The sequence below is a fragment of the Cryptosporidium sp. chipmunk genotype I genome (genome assembly GCF_004936735.1).
Source record: "Cryptosporidium sp. chipmunk genotype I strain 37763 chromosome Unknown contig_10, whole genome shotgun sequence".
NCBI lineage: Eukaryota > Apicomplexa > Conoidasida > Eucoccidiorida > Cryptosporidiidae > Cryptosporidium > Cryptosporidium sp. chipmunk genotype I.
The window spans coordinates 259,467-275,887 of record NW_027125596.1 but is presented as its reverse complement, the minus strand read 5'-3'; the positions used below and the strand labels follow the sequence as shown (position 1 = coordinate 275,887).

The 16,421-nt window shown below is 33.7% G+C and overlaps 8 protein-coding genes across 8 annotated transcripts; 6 read left to right on the top strand and 2 right to left on the bottom strand.

The window, feature by feature from the left end:
- Positions 1 to 492: 492 nt before the first annotated feature.
- ELE39_000094 (importin beta like ARM repeat alpha superhelix) lies at positions 493 to 3,291 on the top strand (the record flags this gene model as incomplete). The annotated part of the gene is made up of 1 exon (XM_067343438.1): positions 493 to 3,291. One exon carries the CDS (start codon positions 493 to 495, stop codon positions 3,289 to 3,291), a length of 2,799 nt encoding a protein of 932 aa, XP_067201052.1.
- Positions 3,292 to 3,591: 300 nt separating this feature from the next.
- Positions 3,592 to 6,402, bottom strand: ELE39_000093 (zincin aminopeptidase N like metalloprotease; the record flags this gene model as incomplete). Its single annotated transcript, XM_067343437.1, has 1 exon — positions 3,592 to 6,402. The coding sequence occupies one exon, from the start codon at positions 6,400 to 6,402 to the stop codon at positions 3,592 to 3,594; it is 2,811 nt and encodes a 936-aa protein (XP_067201051.1).
- A 508-nt stretch (positions 6,403 to 6,910) lies between these two features.
- On the top strand, positions 6,911 to 7,882 carry ELE39_000092 (arginine N-methyltransferase; the record flags this gene model as incomplete). The annotated part of the gene is made up of 1 exon (XM_067343436.1): positions 6,911 to 7,882. One exon carries the CDS (start codon positions 6,911 to 6,913, stop codon positions 7,880 to 7,882), a length of 972 nt encoding a protein of 323 aa, XP_067201050.1.
- Positions 7,883 to 8,168: 286 nt separating this feature from the next.
- ELE39_000091 (uncharacterized protein) lies at positions 8,169 to 8,638 on the top strand (the record flags this gene model as incomplete). The annotated part of the gene is made up of 2 exons (XM_067343435.1): positions 8,169 to 8,298; positions 8,382 to 8,638. The coding sequence occupies 2 exons, from the start codon at positions 8,169 to 8,171 to the stop codon at positions 8,636 to 8,638; spliced, it is 387 nt and encodes a 128-aa protein (XP_067201049.1).
- A 212-nt stretch (positions 8,639 to 8,850) lies between these two features.
- ELE39_000090 (peptidyl-tRNA hydrolase PTRHD1) lies at positions 8,851 to 9,271 on the top strand (the record flags this gene model as incomplete). The annotated part of the gene is made up of 2 exons (XM_067343434.1): positions 8,851 to 8,945; positions 9,007 to 9,271. 2 exons carry the CDS (start codon positions 8,851 to 8,853, stop codon positions 9,269 to 9,271), a joined length of 360 nt encoding a protein of 119 aa, XP_067201048.1.
- A 141-nt stretch (positions 9,272 to 9,412) lies between these two features.
- On the top strand, positions 9,413 to 10,369 carry ELE39_000088 (RNA polymerase II CTD NL1 interacting like phosphatase; the record flags this gene model as incomplete). The annotated part of the gene is made up of 1 exon (XM_067343432.1): positions 9,413 to 10,369. One exon carries the CDS (start codon positions 9,413 to 9,415, stop codon positions 10,367 to 10,369), a length of 957 nt encoding a protein of 318 aa, XP_067201046.1.
- Positions 10,370 to 10,433: 64 nt separating this feature from the next.
- ELE39_000087 (uncharacterized protein) lies at positions 10,434 to 11,525 on the bottom strand (the record flags this gene model as incomplete). The annotated part of the gene is made up of 1 exon (XM_067343431.1): positions 10,434 to 11,525. The coding sequence occupies one exon, from the start codon at positions 11,523 to 11,525 to the stop codon at positions 10,434 to 10,436; it is 1,092 nt and encodes a 363-aa protein (XP_067201045.1).
- A 387-nt stretch (positions 11,526 to 11,912) lies between these two features.
- Positions 11,913 to 15,941, top strand: ELE39_000086 (Rrp12p like nucleolar; the record flags this gene model as incomplete). The annotated part of the gene is made up of 1 exon (XM_067343430.1): positions 11,913 to 15,941. The coding sequence occupies one exon, from the start codon at positions 11,913 to 11,915 to the stop codon at positions 15,939 to 15,941; it is 4,029 nt and encodes a 1,342-aa protein (XP_067201044.1).
- Between the last annotated feature and the right edge of the window lie 480 nt (positions 15,942 to 16,421).

Genomic DNA, 16,421 nt, shown 5'->3' with positions numbered 1-16,421 from the left:
TTTTTTGAATTTTTACCGTCATCTTTTTTTCAAAAATGATTGAACTGTAAACAGATACATGTCGCCAATATTAGGCTGAAATTTTATCCTATTTCTAAACTGTTAACCTTTATAAGTCCCACATTATCACGTTTGTAATCGCACTTTAGAGCATCTAAATTTAATACTTGGGCCGCCTCGTTCCTTCCAACCTTGATTAACATCACAATTATTGGCGAAACTATAGACGGGACATATTCTTATTGAGATTGTGACAAAGCCAATTACAACTGTAATTGTGATAGAATAAAGGAATCAAGGATAAGAAAAGGGCTTGATTTGAGAGTAACTGAGTATTAAACGATCAAAGCTAAAAAGAAAACGCCCAAGAAAAATTTGAAGAAGGGCACACTAAAATTTATGGTAATATAAAGGTCCGAACAATTATTTAGTCACATAAAAACTGAAACAAATCTGCAACATAAACAAATTAATCGAAAAGAAGGGTCCCAGATGTTGTCTTCCTGGAAATATGATGTAACAAAATGTCAGGAAGTGTTGTCTATTTTGAGACAAGCTGATTCTTCTGATAGCAGTGTACAGCTACAAGTAACTAATGCTTTGAATTCTTTTGTAACGAATAGCCCCGATGCGCCGTGTTACTTTGCTCTTGTATTCTCTAGCATGAATAATGAGGGGTTGGATGTGCGTCAAAGGGCAGGACTTTTATTAAAAAACTATCTTGTACAATATGGAATACCTTCTTCTTCCGAACATATAGAGTATCTCAAAATCACATCGCTTAATGCACTAAATGACTCACAAAGGTTAATCAGATCTACAGCCGGTACAATCGTCACTGCATTTGTTAATACGGAACAAGGAAAGCCCTTACTAGTGGAATCCCTTCGCCATTTGTCTCAACTATTAGATATAGCAACAAATGATAGTATTGATGGTGCATTTGATTGTCTTGCAAAGATTTGTGAGGATGAGTTAGAGTCATGTTTAGGTGAAAATTCAGGTATATTGGAGCATACAAACCCAAGACTCATTTCTTTTCTCGATGCATCAAGACAATTGATATTACCTAAGCTTTTCCAAATATCTCAAGGAGAGCACTTAATACTGAGTAAGAATGAGGCTGCAGTATATCTTAGTTTCAAGTGTATCACTCTATATGCTCAGTATCACCTTTTTAGCTCTGGTAATGCTCTTCATGACTTTTTCACGCAGTATTGGCAGGTAATTGGTGTTATGGCAAAACAGGAAAGCAGGCAGATAAGATTGCTATCTATAATGGGGATTATTATAATATTGGAGGATGACCCAGGAGTAATCTTTGACGGAGCAGGAGTTAATATAATTATTGACTTTGTTTTGTGCTGTTGTGAAGATACTAGTAGCGACTCATATAATCTGCGGCTAGAAAGTCTCGAGTTTTGGCCATCATATCTTAGAAATGAGAAGGGAATCAATATTCTTAGACAATTTCTACCTAGATTACTCATTTGCTTACTTGAAAACTCTATATTTACAGATTTTGATTATATCGAAATGGACCCATCACATTTTGAGGACAAAACTGAAGACGACCTTCACTCTATAGGCCCTAGGTTTCATCAAGGACGCACAGATAATTCTGAGTCAAGCGATGACGAGGTAGAGCTTGGGGCATGGGGAAATCAATGGACAGTAAGAAAAGCTTCAGCACTTGCGTTGGACCACATATCAGTAATATATGGAGATGAAATTCTGGGAGAATTATTGCCTAAAATTGAAACAACACTCCAAGATCTAAACTGGGAGAAGCAAGAGAGTGCGATTTTAGTATTAGGTGCTATTGCTAGAGGATGTATTAAGGGACTATCACCGTTTTTACCCAGGGTCTTGAGTTATTTAATCAAACTTACATCGAATCCTAAACCACTGATTAGGAGTATTTCATGTTGGTGTATTTCAAGGTTCACGCCCTGGTTAGTACTTCAGCAAGGCCAACCCATTATTAATAGTGCCTTTGGTGCACTATTATCTAGAATGCTCGACCCTAATAAACGCGTTGAAGAGGCAGCTTGCTCTGCAACTGCTACATTTATTGAAGATTCTGCTCAGTCGCTCTCTCTTATACCGTTTCTTGATGATATTGTTAATACTATATCTGGGGCATTGACTGTATATCAATATAGAAATTTGCTCATTTTATGCGATACCATTTCTACATTATGTTTCTCAGTCGGTCCCAATATATTTAGCCCAGCATTTGAAAATAACTTGGTCCCACTTCTCATTACGAAATGGAAATCTTTTCCTATAGACCATCCATGTCTGGTTGCTTCAATGGATGCAATCGCAAAGATTTTTGCTGTAGTTGGGCATAAGGCATCTAGATTTGCAAATACAATATTGGAACATTGTATTCAAAGTATTCTATTCTCGACTCTCAGTAATTTAAAGAATTCGGAAGAAGTTTCGTATTCAGTACCAGACACTGCGGAATGTGCATTGGACTTGGTTAGTTCAGTTGTAGAGGCAGTGAGGGAACCAGCCATCCCAATTTTAAAAAGATGCGGGTTTCCCAATTATATTCTAATATTTTGCCAAGAAGAAAGTTATCCAAATATAAAACAAAGCGTCTTCGCATGTGTAGGAGACATTGCCAAGTTTGGGGGAGACAACTTGGATATTTTAAAACCTTTATTACCTACATTACTACAACTTCTAATGTTAAATCTTTCAAGTCCCAATATCGGAATAGCTAATAACGCAGCTTGGGCTATAGGGGAAATCGTTATGTATGGAAATTTTCCAGAGATTTTCACGGTTATTGAGCCCCTTTTAGAACATATAATTGACATGCTAGTTTCCAGAATAGCAACGCCATGCAACTCAACTACACAGATCATAGATAACCTTGCCATTAATGCATGTATTACTATTGGTAGAGTTGCAGTGGTTGCACCTACAAGGGTTGGAGGGAGGCTCGGGGCTTGTGCGGATCGCCTCTTCTTGGTGCTAACTAGTGTTCGCAATGATCAAGAGAAAATGAATGCAGTTCAAGGAATTTGTTTTGCTATTCAAACCAATCCAACTTCACTGAGTCTATCTAGCATCAATTCCTTTTTTGATTTATTAAATTCCATGCAGCCAGCTCTAGACTCAAAATCAAGCTTTTCTGAGAACATCCTTCCTATTTTACGGAGCACGCTGAAGTCCATTTATTCGGGACTTGCTGATAAAGATGCGTTCTTGCAGATTGTCAACTCCCATAACAGCTATATTCAGAGTCTAGTAACGTCATTCTTAAGTAGTTAATAGCTCATTTTTTGCATTATCTAAATAACCTTATATTCTCTATTTTTAGTTCTTTTCCTTAAACTATTGTGATTTGCATATAATTGGACGGTAGGGACTATAAGTTGGAGTTTAATTTTTGCACAAACCATCTGTAATCAAGAGCGCCCCCTCCTACTCTTTATAGTACTCACCCTAAATTCCAAACTGAAAGTTCTAGTAGCCTTAAAGATATCAACTTAAAAGTACCAGAAAAAAACAGCGAAATAAATCTCATTAAAATGGCTTATCTATAAGGATTTTCTAAAAGCCTATCAAAATTCAAAAATCAATGGACTTTAGAATTTCAGACGTATCTTTTGATAAACCAGGGGATTGAAGTATCCTAAGAACGTTTTCCTTGAGAAGACTACGCCTCTCTTCATCAAGCTTCAATACCTTTGTAAATGCCCTCGAGACAGACGCAGCTGACATAGGATTTACTTTATCCATCGAAATGATTGCGTCTGCAACAAAAGAATATCCAAGCCCATCTTTTCTGTTGAACGCAACAAAATTTGCTGCAAAAGTGCCAACTAAAGAGGAGAAAATTGTTGGATTATCACGATATTTAATAAATTGTGGGTTAGAATGATAAATATTGATTACGCGCTCCACATTTTCAGGGATTGGGCAGCCGGCCTGAATAGAGAAGTACTGATTCAAGGTCGAAACATCATCTGAAGTTGCCAGTAATAGAGAATTTAGAGCCTGAGTACATTCATCGGATGTATAATCCGCTATTTGTAGTGCTGATATTGCCCCGAGTTTGCTTGTCATATAATCGAAACGATTGTGTTGCTCAAAGGCCAACTTAGTTGCAAGAATAGGATCCAGTTTTGCAATAAAATCCAATAAAACATTTAACAATCTACGGATTGCAATAGCTTCCACATTCACGCCCTTGCCGTATATGAACGGGCTTTGTGAAGGCAGTGCTGATAAATCTTCAGTAAGAATCTGGAATAAATCTACTATCTGAGTCTTGAATTTTGACGCAAAGGCGATTGTGAAAGCCTTAAAGGACTCGACAACAAGATCGAAATTTGGCTCCGCAATAGAAGCCAAAACTTGGGAATAACTCGGGATTCTAAGCGTGTATGAAGCGACCATTGGCGAAACAGAACCATTAGGATTTTTAGATGTCTTAATTTTTGAAATAAAAGATTCAAAACAACCAAGAATTGTCTGTGAAAGAATACTTTCTATTACAGAACTAGGCGAAATTTCCTGTGAAGAATTGGTGGATGCTTGTATCAGAATTTTTTTATACAAGGTTTGAGCTGCATCGAAACGGTTATATTCATCTGTGTCAAATGCAAAAAGAAATGCCAACTCTTCATCAGAACGAGGTGTTTTAAATCTCAAGTTTACGGGTGCTGAGAAACCCCTAAGTATCGATGCAATCGGTTCTTCCCACACTCCATCTAGAATGAATGTCTGTTGCTGTTCTTTAAGAATTAACGTTTCTGACTGTCTTATTTCTTTGCATGAATCCTTTCCTATTAACCCTACCACAACTGGAATATAAAAGGGTCTTTTTTTGGGTTGTTCTGGAGTAGGGCTACACCTTTGTCTAAGTGTAATTGAACACGTTCCATCAGCTCTGTTGTGATCAATAGAAACGACTTCAACTTCAGGTGTGCCGGCTTGATCGTACCAGCGTTCAAACTGTGTGAAGTCATAATTATTAGCGTCCTCCATCGCCTTTCTGAAGTCATCACAAGTAACCGCCTGACCATCATGACGAGCAAAGTAAAGATCCATGCCTTTTCGGAATCCTTCACGACCAAGGATTGTCTCGTACATTCTCACAACTTCTGCCCCCTTTCTATAAACTGTGCTTGTATATAAATTGTTGGTTGAAACAATAGAATCAGGTCTTATAGGATGTGCAAGTGGCCCTGAATCCTCCTGGAATTGATAGCTGCGCAACACTTCTATATCTCCTAATTGTTCGGATAGTGTATCGATACAGTCACGAGAAAACTCTTGGTCTCTATAAACCGTTAATCCTTCTTTTAAAGTAAGTTGGAACCAGTCTCTACATGTGACTCTATTTCCTGTGTAGTTATGAAAGTATTCATGCCCAACTATTGAGAGGATATTTGTGAAAAAATAGTCAGGGGTGATATTTTCTGATGCCAGAAGGCAAGAGCAATTAAAAATATTCAAGCTCTTATTCTCCATTGCTCCAAAATTGAATGACTCAACCGCTACAATATTAAAGATTTCAAGATCATACTCTAATCCAAAACGATCCTCATCCCATTTCATTGCTAGCTTCAATGATTCCATTGCTAATCTCAATCTATCTACATACTTGGGCTCACTATACACAAAAAGCCTGACAGATTTCCCAGATTTTGTGATAAACTTGTCCTCTAATCTTCCCAGAATTCCAGCAACAACTGCAAAAAGATAACAAGGTTTCGGAAAAGGGTCCACGTATATAGCGAAGTGACGATTATCTGAGCCCTGAACATCGCCTTTTTCCAGCAAATTTCCATTTGACAATAATACAGGGGATTTAGTTTTATCTGCCTCAACTCTAACCCTAAACTTACACATTACGTCGGGTCTATCTAAAAAGAATGTTATCCTTCTGAAGCCATCAGACTCACACTGTGTAGAATAAACCCCTGCAGAATAGTACAACCCCATATTTTTGGTATTCTTCTCAGGAAAAATTTCGACAACTGTTTCGAGTGTAAACTGCTGATCTTTATGTGGTAATAAACTACTTGATATTACAAGTTTACCATCGGGGCCATCAGGTTGAAAATAACCCCTATACAAATTCTTTTCTAAAATTACACCGTTTAATTTCACTGAGACGAGTTTTAAACAATCACCATCCAATGACAAGTCACCTCTGAAAGATGAATTTGGATTTCTTCTCATGATAACTACAGACGAAACAACAGTTACTTCGTCCCTTATATTGATATCCAAATCAACATGATCAATTAAAAAACTTGGAATCTTATAGTCTTTGCGATAAATACGATCCTGAGAGTGAATGGTCCTTAATACATTCAGGTTACATATTGTCAAATCCTTGCAACCGCATTTTCCGAATAAATTGCCCATCTTAATTGTTTAATGAGAATGACTTAAAGTTTAACTGGCAAAAAAAATCTATTTGTTTATATTTATCAAAATTTATACTCGAGCACTACTAATAGTAACTGTATGATATTTTCTCGCTTACTACTGCTAGCCTTGCCCTATTAAACTAATCGCAACGTCAAATTTTGTTTGCTCCCTCAATCTATCAAATCCTAGTAAGGTAAATCTTGTCTCGTGATTAAGATTCATTACCGCCACAATCTAATGGATATGGCACACAGTGGGTATAATGACTCAATTCCCGCCATTTAGGACGAACTGAAAAAAAGGGCATAGAATAGCTCATAGCCTACAATTGAATCTATATTTATTGACTATCATGTGCACGATTCTAGTATTTACTTCCTTTATCGTAAATACTGTTGACTTTTTTTTTAATATTTGAACTCCGAAACTTTAAAAATATCCGCCAACTAAATTTCTGTCTTCATCCCCAACAATAAAAGTCTGCTTAAATTAGTGAGCCAGTATGTCAACTCTGGATTCTTATTCGAGGAGTTATGACGATCTTTTGGTTCATCAATTAATGCTTCAAGATGTCGAGAGAGTCGAAGCATATAGACGATCATTTGAAGAAAACAAAGAACTGTTTAAAGGAAAAATAGTGTTGGATGTAGGATGTGGGACAGGAATACTATCTATGCTTGCAGCAAAATTCGGAGCTAAAACAGTATTTGCTGTGGATGGAAGCAATGTATCATTCCTAGCAAAAAAAATTGTAGAGGATAACGAATTATCAGAGGTCGTGCAAGTCATTCATGGTGTTATAGAAGAAATTGAGCTCCCTGTAAGTCAAGTTGACATAATTATTTCTGAATGGATGGGCTTCTATTTACTGCATGAAGGAATGCTTGACAGTGTAATTTTTGCAAGAGATAAATGGCTTAATCCTAATTCTGGCGTTATTTTCCCTGAAAAAGCATCGCTATATGTATCATTAGTAGAAATTCAAGATTTCTGGGATAAAAACATTGAAGGAATCAATAACATACAAGGATTTGATTATTCTTCAATGAGAAAAATAATACACTCCTTTTACTTGAAATCTCCATTGATAATTGGTGTAGAATCAAAAAATGTTGAAAATTTTTCTTTTGAGCGGATATACAGTGTGGATCTTTTAAAAATAAAAGACATCAATGAACTCAATAATATTGAATCACAATTTACTCTTAAAGTGAAAAAAGATACAGAGTTTGTTCATGGCTTTATAGTTTGGTTTGATGTAGAGTTTCCTGCTTATGACTCAAATACTGTTATACTATCCACATCACCTTATAATAAACCTACACATTGGAAACAAACAGTAACATTATTTCAAGATTGCATAGAAGCAAAAGCAGGACTGAATATAAAATGCTTTTCAAGGCTCGAGAGGTGTATTAATGAAAACAATAGGTGTTATACTATTTCTATCGAAGTCCAAGATGCGAGTTTTTAGCTTCCTTAAAGTTTTTCCAGAATACATAATCATTTTTTCACAGAATTGTTTTTATCAAATATTTAAACGGCTCATAATATTCTATTCATTTTTAACAATTAATTGCTATGGCACACAAAGATTTGAGCCAATAATTTTTTATATAAACTATATTAAGTATTCATCACCTTTTTTAAATCTCTAAATCACATAAAGTCAGAAATACGTTTATGTCTACTTAACGTAATCCTCTGATCCATTGCAACTAGAAAGACATAGAAACAAAATTGAACTAATTTTAATAAATATGTTGGCCCCCTGGATTGTTCCAGTAATTGTTACCTTAGCTGTTTTCTTGTTCGTTGCAGTTTTTATACTAATGTGGACGCTTCTTAGAAGCTCGCATAGATTTACGCCTAAAGCAAAATCATTCATAGGTAAGCTTTAAAGTGATCGATTTTGCGTTCTGACTTCTAGCTCATGTATTACAAAAATTATTTTTTCTTTAAACAAATTTCAGATCAAGAAAAGGCAATTAATGAATTTCAATCAAATATTATTATGAATACGAATGATTCGAGACAACAATATGTTCCTCCACAGTCGTATATTCAACCTCAGCATTTCGAAAACCAGCAAATAAACTGCCAGATACCAAAAGAAGTTCATACTCATAAATGTTGCAATAGCCAGCATTCAAAATGCAAGCAAATTTATGTTCAAAATGATAATCAGCAGATTCATGATCAGCAAATTTGTCGTGAATGCAGTGTTTAAATAAATTCGAGCATTCTGATTAAGTTGCATAAATATGCATTAATTCAAGAGTTTAATTAACGAAGGAAACAATATATTTTATAAGGTATATATCCTCATATCGTAAACATTTTGTGACTATTGATCATCAATGTTTAGTCTTATTAAATATAAAAATTTTAACTTTGGTTTAGCGGGCGGTAGTAACTATTGAAATCAATTCAACCTAAGAAATGAATAGGAAAGAACAAATTGTTCAATACATCCTAATTCGTTCAGATCTTGGATGGAATACTGGTTCAATTATAGCCCAGGCTTGCCATGCAAGGTTAGTTACATATTGCAGAATTTATATTATCCTATTCTCACATTTATTGAACTCTACGTAGTTCTGCAGCTATTTTTGAAAATACAGGTGAAGACTCTGTTAAAGAATACCTTAAAGAAATTGACGAAATGAGGAAAATTGTCCTTAATTGTCCAGATGAAAAAACTCTAATAAATGTTTCATCCGATCTTAGAGCTAAAAAAATAGTCCACAAACTTTGGATAGAGTTGCCTGAAGGTATCCCTACATGTATTGCAACAATAGTAAGTAAAACAGACGAAAGTTCATTGAATCACCATCCTCATTATTTTATAGCCCAGTTATAAAAGTACGCTGGCACCTCACTTTAAGATGTTTAAATTGTTCCGCTAATTAATTGAATTCTTTCAGCGGGGATTTTTCTTGATACATTAGTTTTAAAAAATTAGATGCTTGTGAACACTTTTGTAAAATGCTTCAGAGGGCAAATGTCAATTTTACCGCATTACTCCATTTTTGTTATTAAGAATCTAGATGTACGACCACTTTACATGTGCCTATATCACAATATCCCAGCAAAGCTAAATAGAAATTGTTGCACTATATTACTTAAGTCCAGAAATTTTCACAATGTGAATAAAAGTGGAGGAAAACTCAATGAATACAAGAATATTAGTAAGAATTTGTTTGGAATAGGAACTGCAATATGCTTTGGCTGTTTCATTATGAAGAAAAAGCCAATAAATGTTTCCGAGATATGTAATAAATTCGAGAGCTTTAATGATTGGAGCTACAACCTGCTGTTGGATCAAATTAATAGACTTATTCCACCTGATGATGAGCCTCTGTTACCCGACTTTGAACAGCTTGGATACCCAACGAATTTACCGACTCTTGTGCTTGGTTTTCGTGGACTAATATGTGAAATTACTCACTCTAGAAAAAGTGGCTGGGGAATTGTGAAAAGACCAGGTGTAGATAAGTTTTTTGATGTGCTCAAGAATTATTATGAAATTGTAATTTGGAGTGATGAGTCATTCCCAATCCCTCACGAAATTATTGAAAAATGGAATTTACCTATAATTGGAATTTTAGACAAAAACCACTTTTCAAGGACTAATGGAAAGTTATTCAAAAATTTAAGTCGTCTTGGTAGAAACCTGAATAGAGTAGTTCTTGTTGATAATGAATCATACTCTGCAAATATTCAATACGATAACTCCATTGTGCTACCTGTATTCAAAGGCGACCCATATGACAACGAACTTAACTCAATTACTGGCTTACTTAAGGCAGCAGCTTTACAACCTGGTGATATAAGAGAATATTTAAAGAGATTTAGGTGCAATGGTACTAATATTGGAGATCAGTTTAACGAATACAGAAAAACTGTTTCAGAAAAAAGTGAGTTACGTAGAAAATTTAGCAAGTTTTTTCTGAAATAAGTCACGAAATACTAATTAATTATAATAAATGTGATCACATTTTAATATAAAAATTACTTTCTTATTACTCACATGTTTCATCACGTAAATTATCACCTTCATCATAATTATACAAAAAAGCATTTTCTTCTTTTCTCTTTTCTTTTAATAATACTTCCTTTTTTTCTAATTCTTTTAGTTCATCGTTGCTTTTTCTAACAAAACGATGGTAAATAACAGCCCCATCACAAACTTCGTCAACTACCTTAACCAACCTCATTGATAATCTAGGGCCTAGTTCTTTTAAAGAAACGGAAACTTTTCCTGTATAAATACCACTTCTTTCTGACAAACCCATTTCGCTTTTATCACGTCTTTCATTTGAAATAGGTATCTTTACCTCTACTTCATCATCAACTTCACTGTCTGAAGCGCAAACTCCATTTTCTGAAGATAAAACATAATCTGCCATATCATCCCCTCGTCCAATTGAGTAAAGTTTTTGATCTTTTGTTTTTAATAGTAATTTCTTAATTGATTTTGAAACTCCAGCTGGACGGCGTATAATTGCATAATGTCTTAATTCAAACAATTCGTTGTCTTTGCTATAGTCAATAAGGACTACTCTCTTACAAGATCTTATCTGTATTTTTGTCAAATCTATTGCAGGAAACATTCCATTAATCATGGTTTGAAGTAAATTCAAAGGTAATGAGTTAGCAGAAGCATCCGAAGGTAGATTCTTGATCCCATTTAATACCAACAATGGAGATGTTAAATAATCTGAACTGCAACTTCTAGGTCTTTTTTGTGAAGACCTAATATCGTGCATTAAGCTGAAATCTTCAATTTTGAACGTTGCAGTTGGGCCGGAAGGCAATACAATTAATCGGAGATATGCACCTGAAGTAGTTTGGCTTACTGAAAGAATATGTGATATCCCCAATGGGCCCGCGATACTTACAAAGTCCTTGATCTTGTTATGTTTATTTTCCTGTAATTTTATTGCGCTCCATGGAGACATTAAATATCTTAAATCCATTACTAAGCCTTTGAGCTGCTTAATAACTTTACCTCTTCTTAATATAAAACATTTTGGAATAGATTTTAGCTCCTCCTCGACAAGTTCTTTTGTATGAGTTCTCGTTTTTTTTCTTTTCCCGTGCACTTTAGGCATTGTTCCAACTAATAGCTTTGCAGCTATCAAAAAACGTATGAACTTAAAAATTATTATGAACTGATTGTAAATATAAAACAAATATAACTTAAGAAATTATACAAATTTGAGTCATCAATCACTATGCTTTCAATATTTGATTTTAATTGCTTTAAAAAAAAAAGCTAACTTTAATATAAATATACCGGTAAAGGCAGCCATAACTTGTAGACGCGACGTGATATGCATAACGGTATAGACCTTAACCCTTAAATATTTGAACCATTTAATTATTCAATCTTAACCTGACTGATTGAGATATTTAGATTACTATAGAGGAAAGGTGTTTTAATTATGTTTTTTAGTGGTTAATTTGGATTTGAAAATATATATTAAGTACAAGTTATTATGGATCCACTAATTTTGGATGTAGAGGAAACTCTTAAGTCATTATCTTTCAAAAAAGAGTCATATTTAGAGGCATATCAAAGTTTCTTAATTATTAAAGATTCAGTTGTTTCTAGAAATCGATTATGTACAGTTCCTTTATTTATTAATCTAACTTTTGAAGCAATTGAAAAAATTCTTTCAGGAAACAAATTAGAAAATGCTATTTACACGTTTAAAGACCAAAAAACACTTGTTGGCCTGTTAACTCTACAAAAAAAAATCCTAGGAACTTTGGATATGAACATTTTAGGAACTAATTGTTTAACCATTTCACAAGTCATTATTAATCGATTGGTCGACATTTTAGTTTTAATTTCAAAAAATGATCACGCAAAAATTGAAATATTTCAAGCCGCTTCTGCATTGAAGCAATTTTGCTCAGCTTTGGATAGCATCCAACTAAACCCTAAAGTATTTAAGAATTTAATGGAAATTCTTTTAGAGAGCCGTATTCATGAAAAACAAAAGATCCAGATCCAGATTTGTATTATTGATCTATTAAAAATAGTTCAAGACAACTCACTTATTTTACTTTCGATCCACAAATTAGCACTACATTATCTCTCAATTCACGGGCAGAGACAGTTAGATGTATCTAAGGGGTTTGCTTTAGAATATAATGAACAAATTTTAATTCCAATAAATCGATTATATTTTTCACTGGTTCACTTTCTTGATCAAAATCTAATCAAGGAATATTTGAGCACTTTGTTACAGCTTTGTACTTTGAAACAATATAGATTTGTTTCAATTTATGCCTTGGGGTGTTTGAAAAATCAAGTATCTTTGTTAGAAAAAGTCATATTTGAATGCAGATACATTTGGATCCCCTTATATATTCTTGAAAGTCTTACCAGTGACTTTAAAGAAATGAAAGATAATGCGCTGATACAAACATATTTAGAAACCTGTATTAATTGCTTGAATTGCGTATTATTTAGCACTTTTGAAAAAGATATTCAACAAATGTCTATGGACACTTCAATTGATACATTCATTAACTCTCTAAGACAGTTCATGCTTACTACAGATACTACTATTCACTCAACAGTTATTAAATCTTTAATAGAGCTTGTTTTCAAGGCAAAGGAAAGTATAATAGGGTATCCTAAATTAGAAAAAAGTATTGAAAAATATGTTTTATTTGAGTTGATAATAACAAAACTATTACCACTCTGCTCATCAATCTTGGGTGATTATAGATATAAACTTTCATGGCCAGAACTATTAAGACTGCTGATAATTATGATTGAGTCGTGGGATGAATTAGCAATAATTTATTATTATCATAATACTGTAGAACTATTAAGAATTAAAAGGAGTTGTGGAATTAAGTTATTTGAAGAAGTTATATGCAAAACTTTAAATATGGCCTCGGTTGCACTATGTGGTATATCAGATTATTCATCCTTTGAATATAAAGATCTTTCAAACTTGAAGGAAGAACTTAGGCGAATTGTAGGATCCATTACAAGAGCATTTGGACCGAATTTAGTATTGAATAAAAGGCCTTTATCATTTGATAATGTTGAGTTAGCAGACCACAATTTTGCAATAAAGAGCAATTCTTGGTTACTCCCTTTACTCAGAGTTCATATTACTAGAACGGAACTTTCTTTTTTTATTGAAAATCTTCTCCCAATAGCACTCAAACTAAACACATATTGTTCTGAATACCAAGCTACTGAACCTAACTACGCTAGGCTTTATAGCATTCTTGAAGAGCAAGTTTGGGCTCTACTTCCTGGGTTTTTCGATGAACCGCTTGATTTCATTGATACATTCGGAAGTAATGATGGAAATTTGAGGTCATATATGATACAATTACTAGACAGACCAGGTATGAGAGACCATATATGTAACGCTCTTTTGAGAATTTCTAGACAAACTTTTATAGGGCGTGCTCTTTCAAATGATAATGAAGATGAATTCTACGATGCAAAAAAAATGAGTAATATTGACAATAGAAAATATTACGTTGCAATGAATACCTGGGAAAAAAACACCGAAGCTTTAAACCTGCATTCGAAGACATTTTTGTCATTATTGATAGTCAAGTTCTTAAACTGTAATTCAGAATGCATTGAGGAAAACCAGGTAAATATAACAAAGGAGCAAGAATCTCAACATTATTTAATTTGCATCCAGAACCTTGTGCCTTTTTGTGATGAAACTGTTTTACAAACAAACTTAAAGAACTTTTACACAGTGTGGGAAAGCCTAGCTCAAGGAGTGGAATCTTCAAGATTGCCCTTTTCATGTGGTAAAATTATTGCACTATTGGATGTAGCAATAATGATGTTCAAACGTATTAGTGTCGATAAGGTCAATTCAATTATTTCTTATTTCCTTCGTCTATTAAGAGTTTTATTAATCTGTGATTCTAAAAGTTACTTAAATGAAAGATCACAATTACTAAGAAGGCTTTACAAAGGAATAAAGGTAGGTCTTGAAACTCTAAGAGACCGTAATACTACACTTTTAGGATTAAAGGATCAGCTTTCAGAAATATGGAAAATCATAATATTGGATAGTGGTAAATGCCCAGCTAATTCTTTAAAGCATAGATTGAGTTGCCTAAGAGTATTTATCCAGTTATTGAAGAAAATAGATGATAAAGAATTCGCTTTATGTTTTGGGAAGGATCAAATTATTAACCATTTGATTCCAGAGATTCTATTTAGTATTAGAGAACCGAATACAACCGTAAGAATAAATTCAATGGCTCTATTAAAATCTTTAATAGAATGCTACATAGAAAGTGGTCACTTATTGGAAACAATTATTGTAAAAATGATCACGCTTTCTCAAGTTAGCAATGGCCAAATTAAAGATGACTACATAGAGGTCTCATGTATAATCTCATTATCTAGAATAGTATTAGATTATGGTGATCTAATACAGAATTCTTCAATTCAGGTCAATTCTATTATACCATTAATAGTCAACTTCATTGTTCATTCACTAAAAAACGTAAACCCATTAACTTACTTAAATAGCCTGAAATGCATTAAAATCTGCCTTTACCGTATAAACACTGATTTGTTGTGGATTTATACTCCGAATATTATTTCAAACATATTGAGTAACCAATTCTGTGCTTTAAAATTCCGTATACATGTTAGAAAGATTCTAATTTCATTAATTAAAAAGTTTGGAGCAGAAAAGATTTTTCAAGTATTTCCTCCTGACCATAGTCAGCTATATAGATATTTAATGAGGGAAATGAATAAATCATCTAGGAAAAAAATATTTAGAAGCAATCAGGATATATTTAATGATATTTGTAATGAAGCTGATGAACTTGAGACGAAAGAATTAACCTTTGACGATCAGGAATTTCTCCATACATTTGAATACGACGAAGAGGTTTCAAGTGATGAGGATTCAGATAGTAGAAAGAAGTGTTCTTTTGGAAATAAAATGATTCACAACTCTCAAACGAAACATATCATCTCAAACTATCATAAAGATAAAAGTGAATCTCTTACAATTATTGATGATGGTTACGTAAATATGGTTAACCCAATAGATTTATTAAGTTCAGATGCATCGTCGAGAATTCTTAGTACTAGCTCAAACAAAATAATTATTAGGCGTAACAAAACTAACGATGGAACCGTAGAATTTGATAAAACTCTGAATAAAGTTGTTATTAATGAAGAATCCAAGCTTGACAACATTGAAGCTCATGATAAAAGTCTTGAATTTAGGTATAAACCATTAACGCACGAAGGTGTTAAATCCTACAGAACATTTTCTAATACAAAGAATAATCATCAAAAGAAGAAATTAAGAAAACAGCATGTAACTGTTAAAAGCGCGAAGGAATTTAAAAGCAAAAATGCACAAGGTGATATTTCAAAAAATGGGATGCAACCATTTGCATATTTGAGGCTTAATCCGGCACTGTCAAAAGAAAAACACAAATTGAGTGCAACCAAGTCCCTTTCAACAATTTTCAACAAAAAAAGTAGAATTAGGTAATTAGTTAATTTTAAAAATATTAATTTACAAGTTGTACTTTGCGAAAATATTTAAGACTATTCCGTATCAATTCACAGTATTACCGACATATTCGTCGCTAAATCCATGTAATAGGTTATGTAGGACTTGTTGTCCCATTAATAACTTTCAACAGACATATTTCATCAAATAGAAACGAATCTGTCACTGCATGAATAACCCAGTATTAACGCCCGCACCAATAAATTCTAGCAAGTGCAGAGTTCAACCACGAAATAAATCAACTTAGAAGCAAGATAGCAGTTGCTCCACTAAGTAGACGAGATAAATGTATCCAGAATACCACCACAATTCGTAAGGCTTATTGGGGAGATTAGTAAACATTAACAAGTAAAAGAAGAAAGAGATAAAATTGTCAGCAGCATTAAATCAACCAATCTGTTGGGAAAAACAGCTGAACAAGAGCTATATAGTCACAGATAACACTGAGCTAGTAATAGC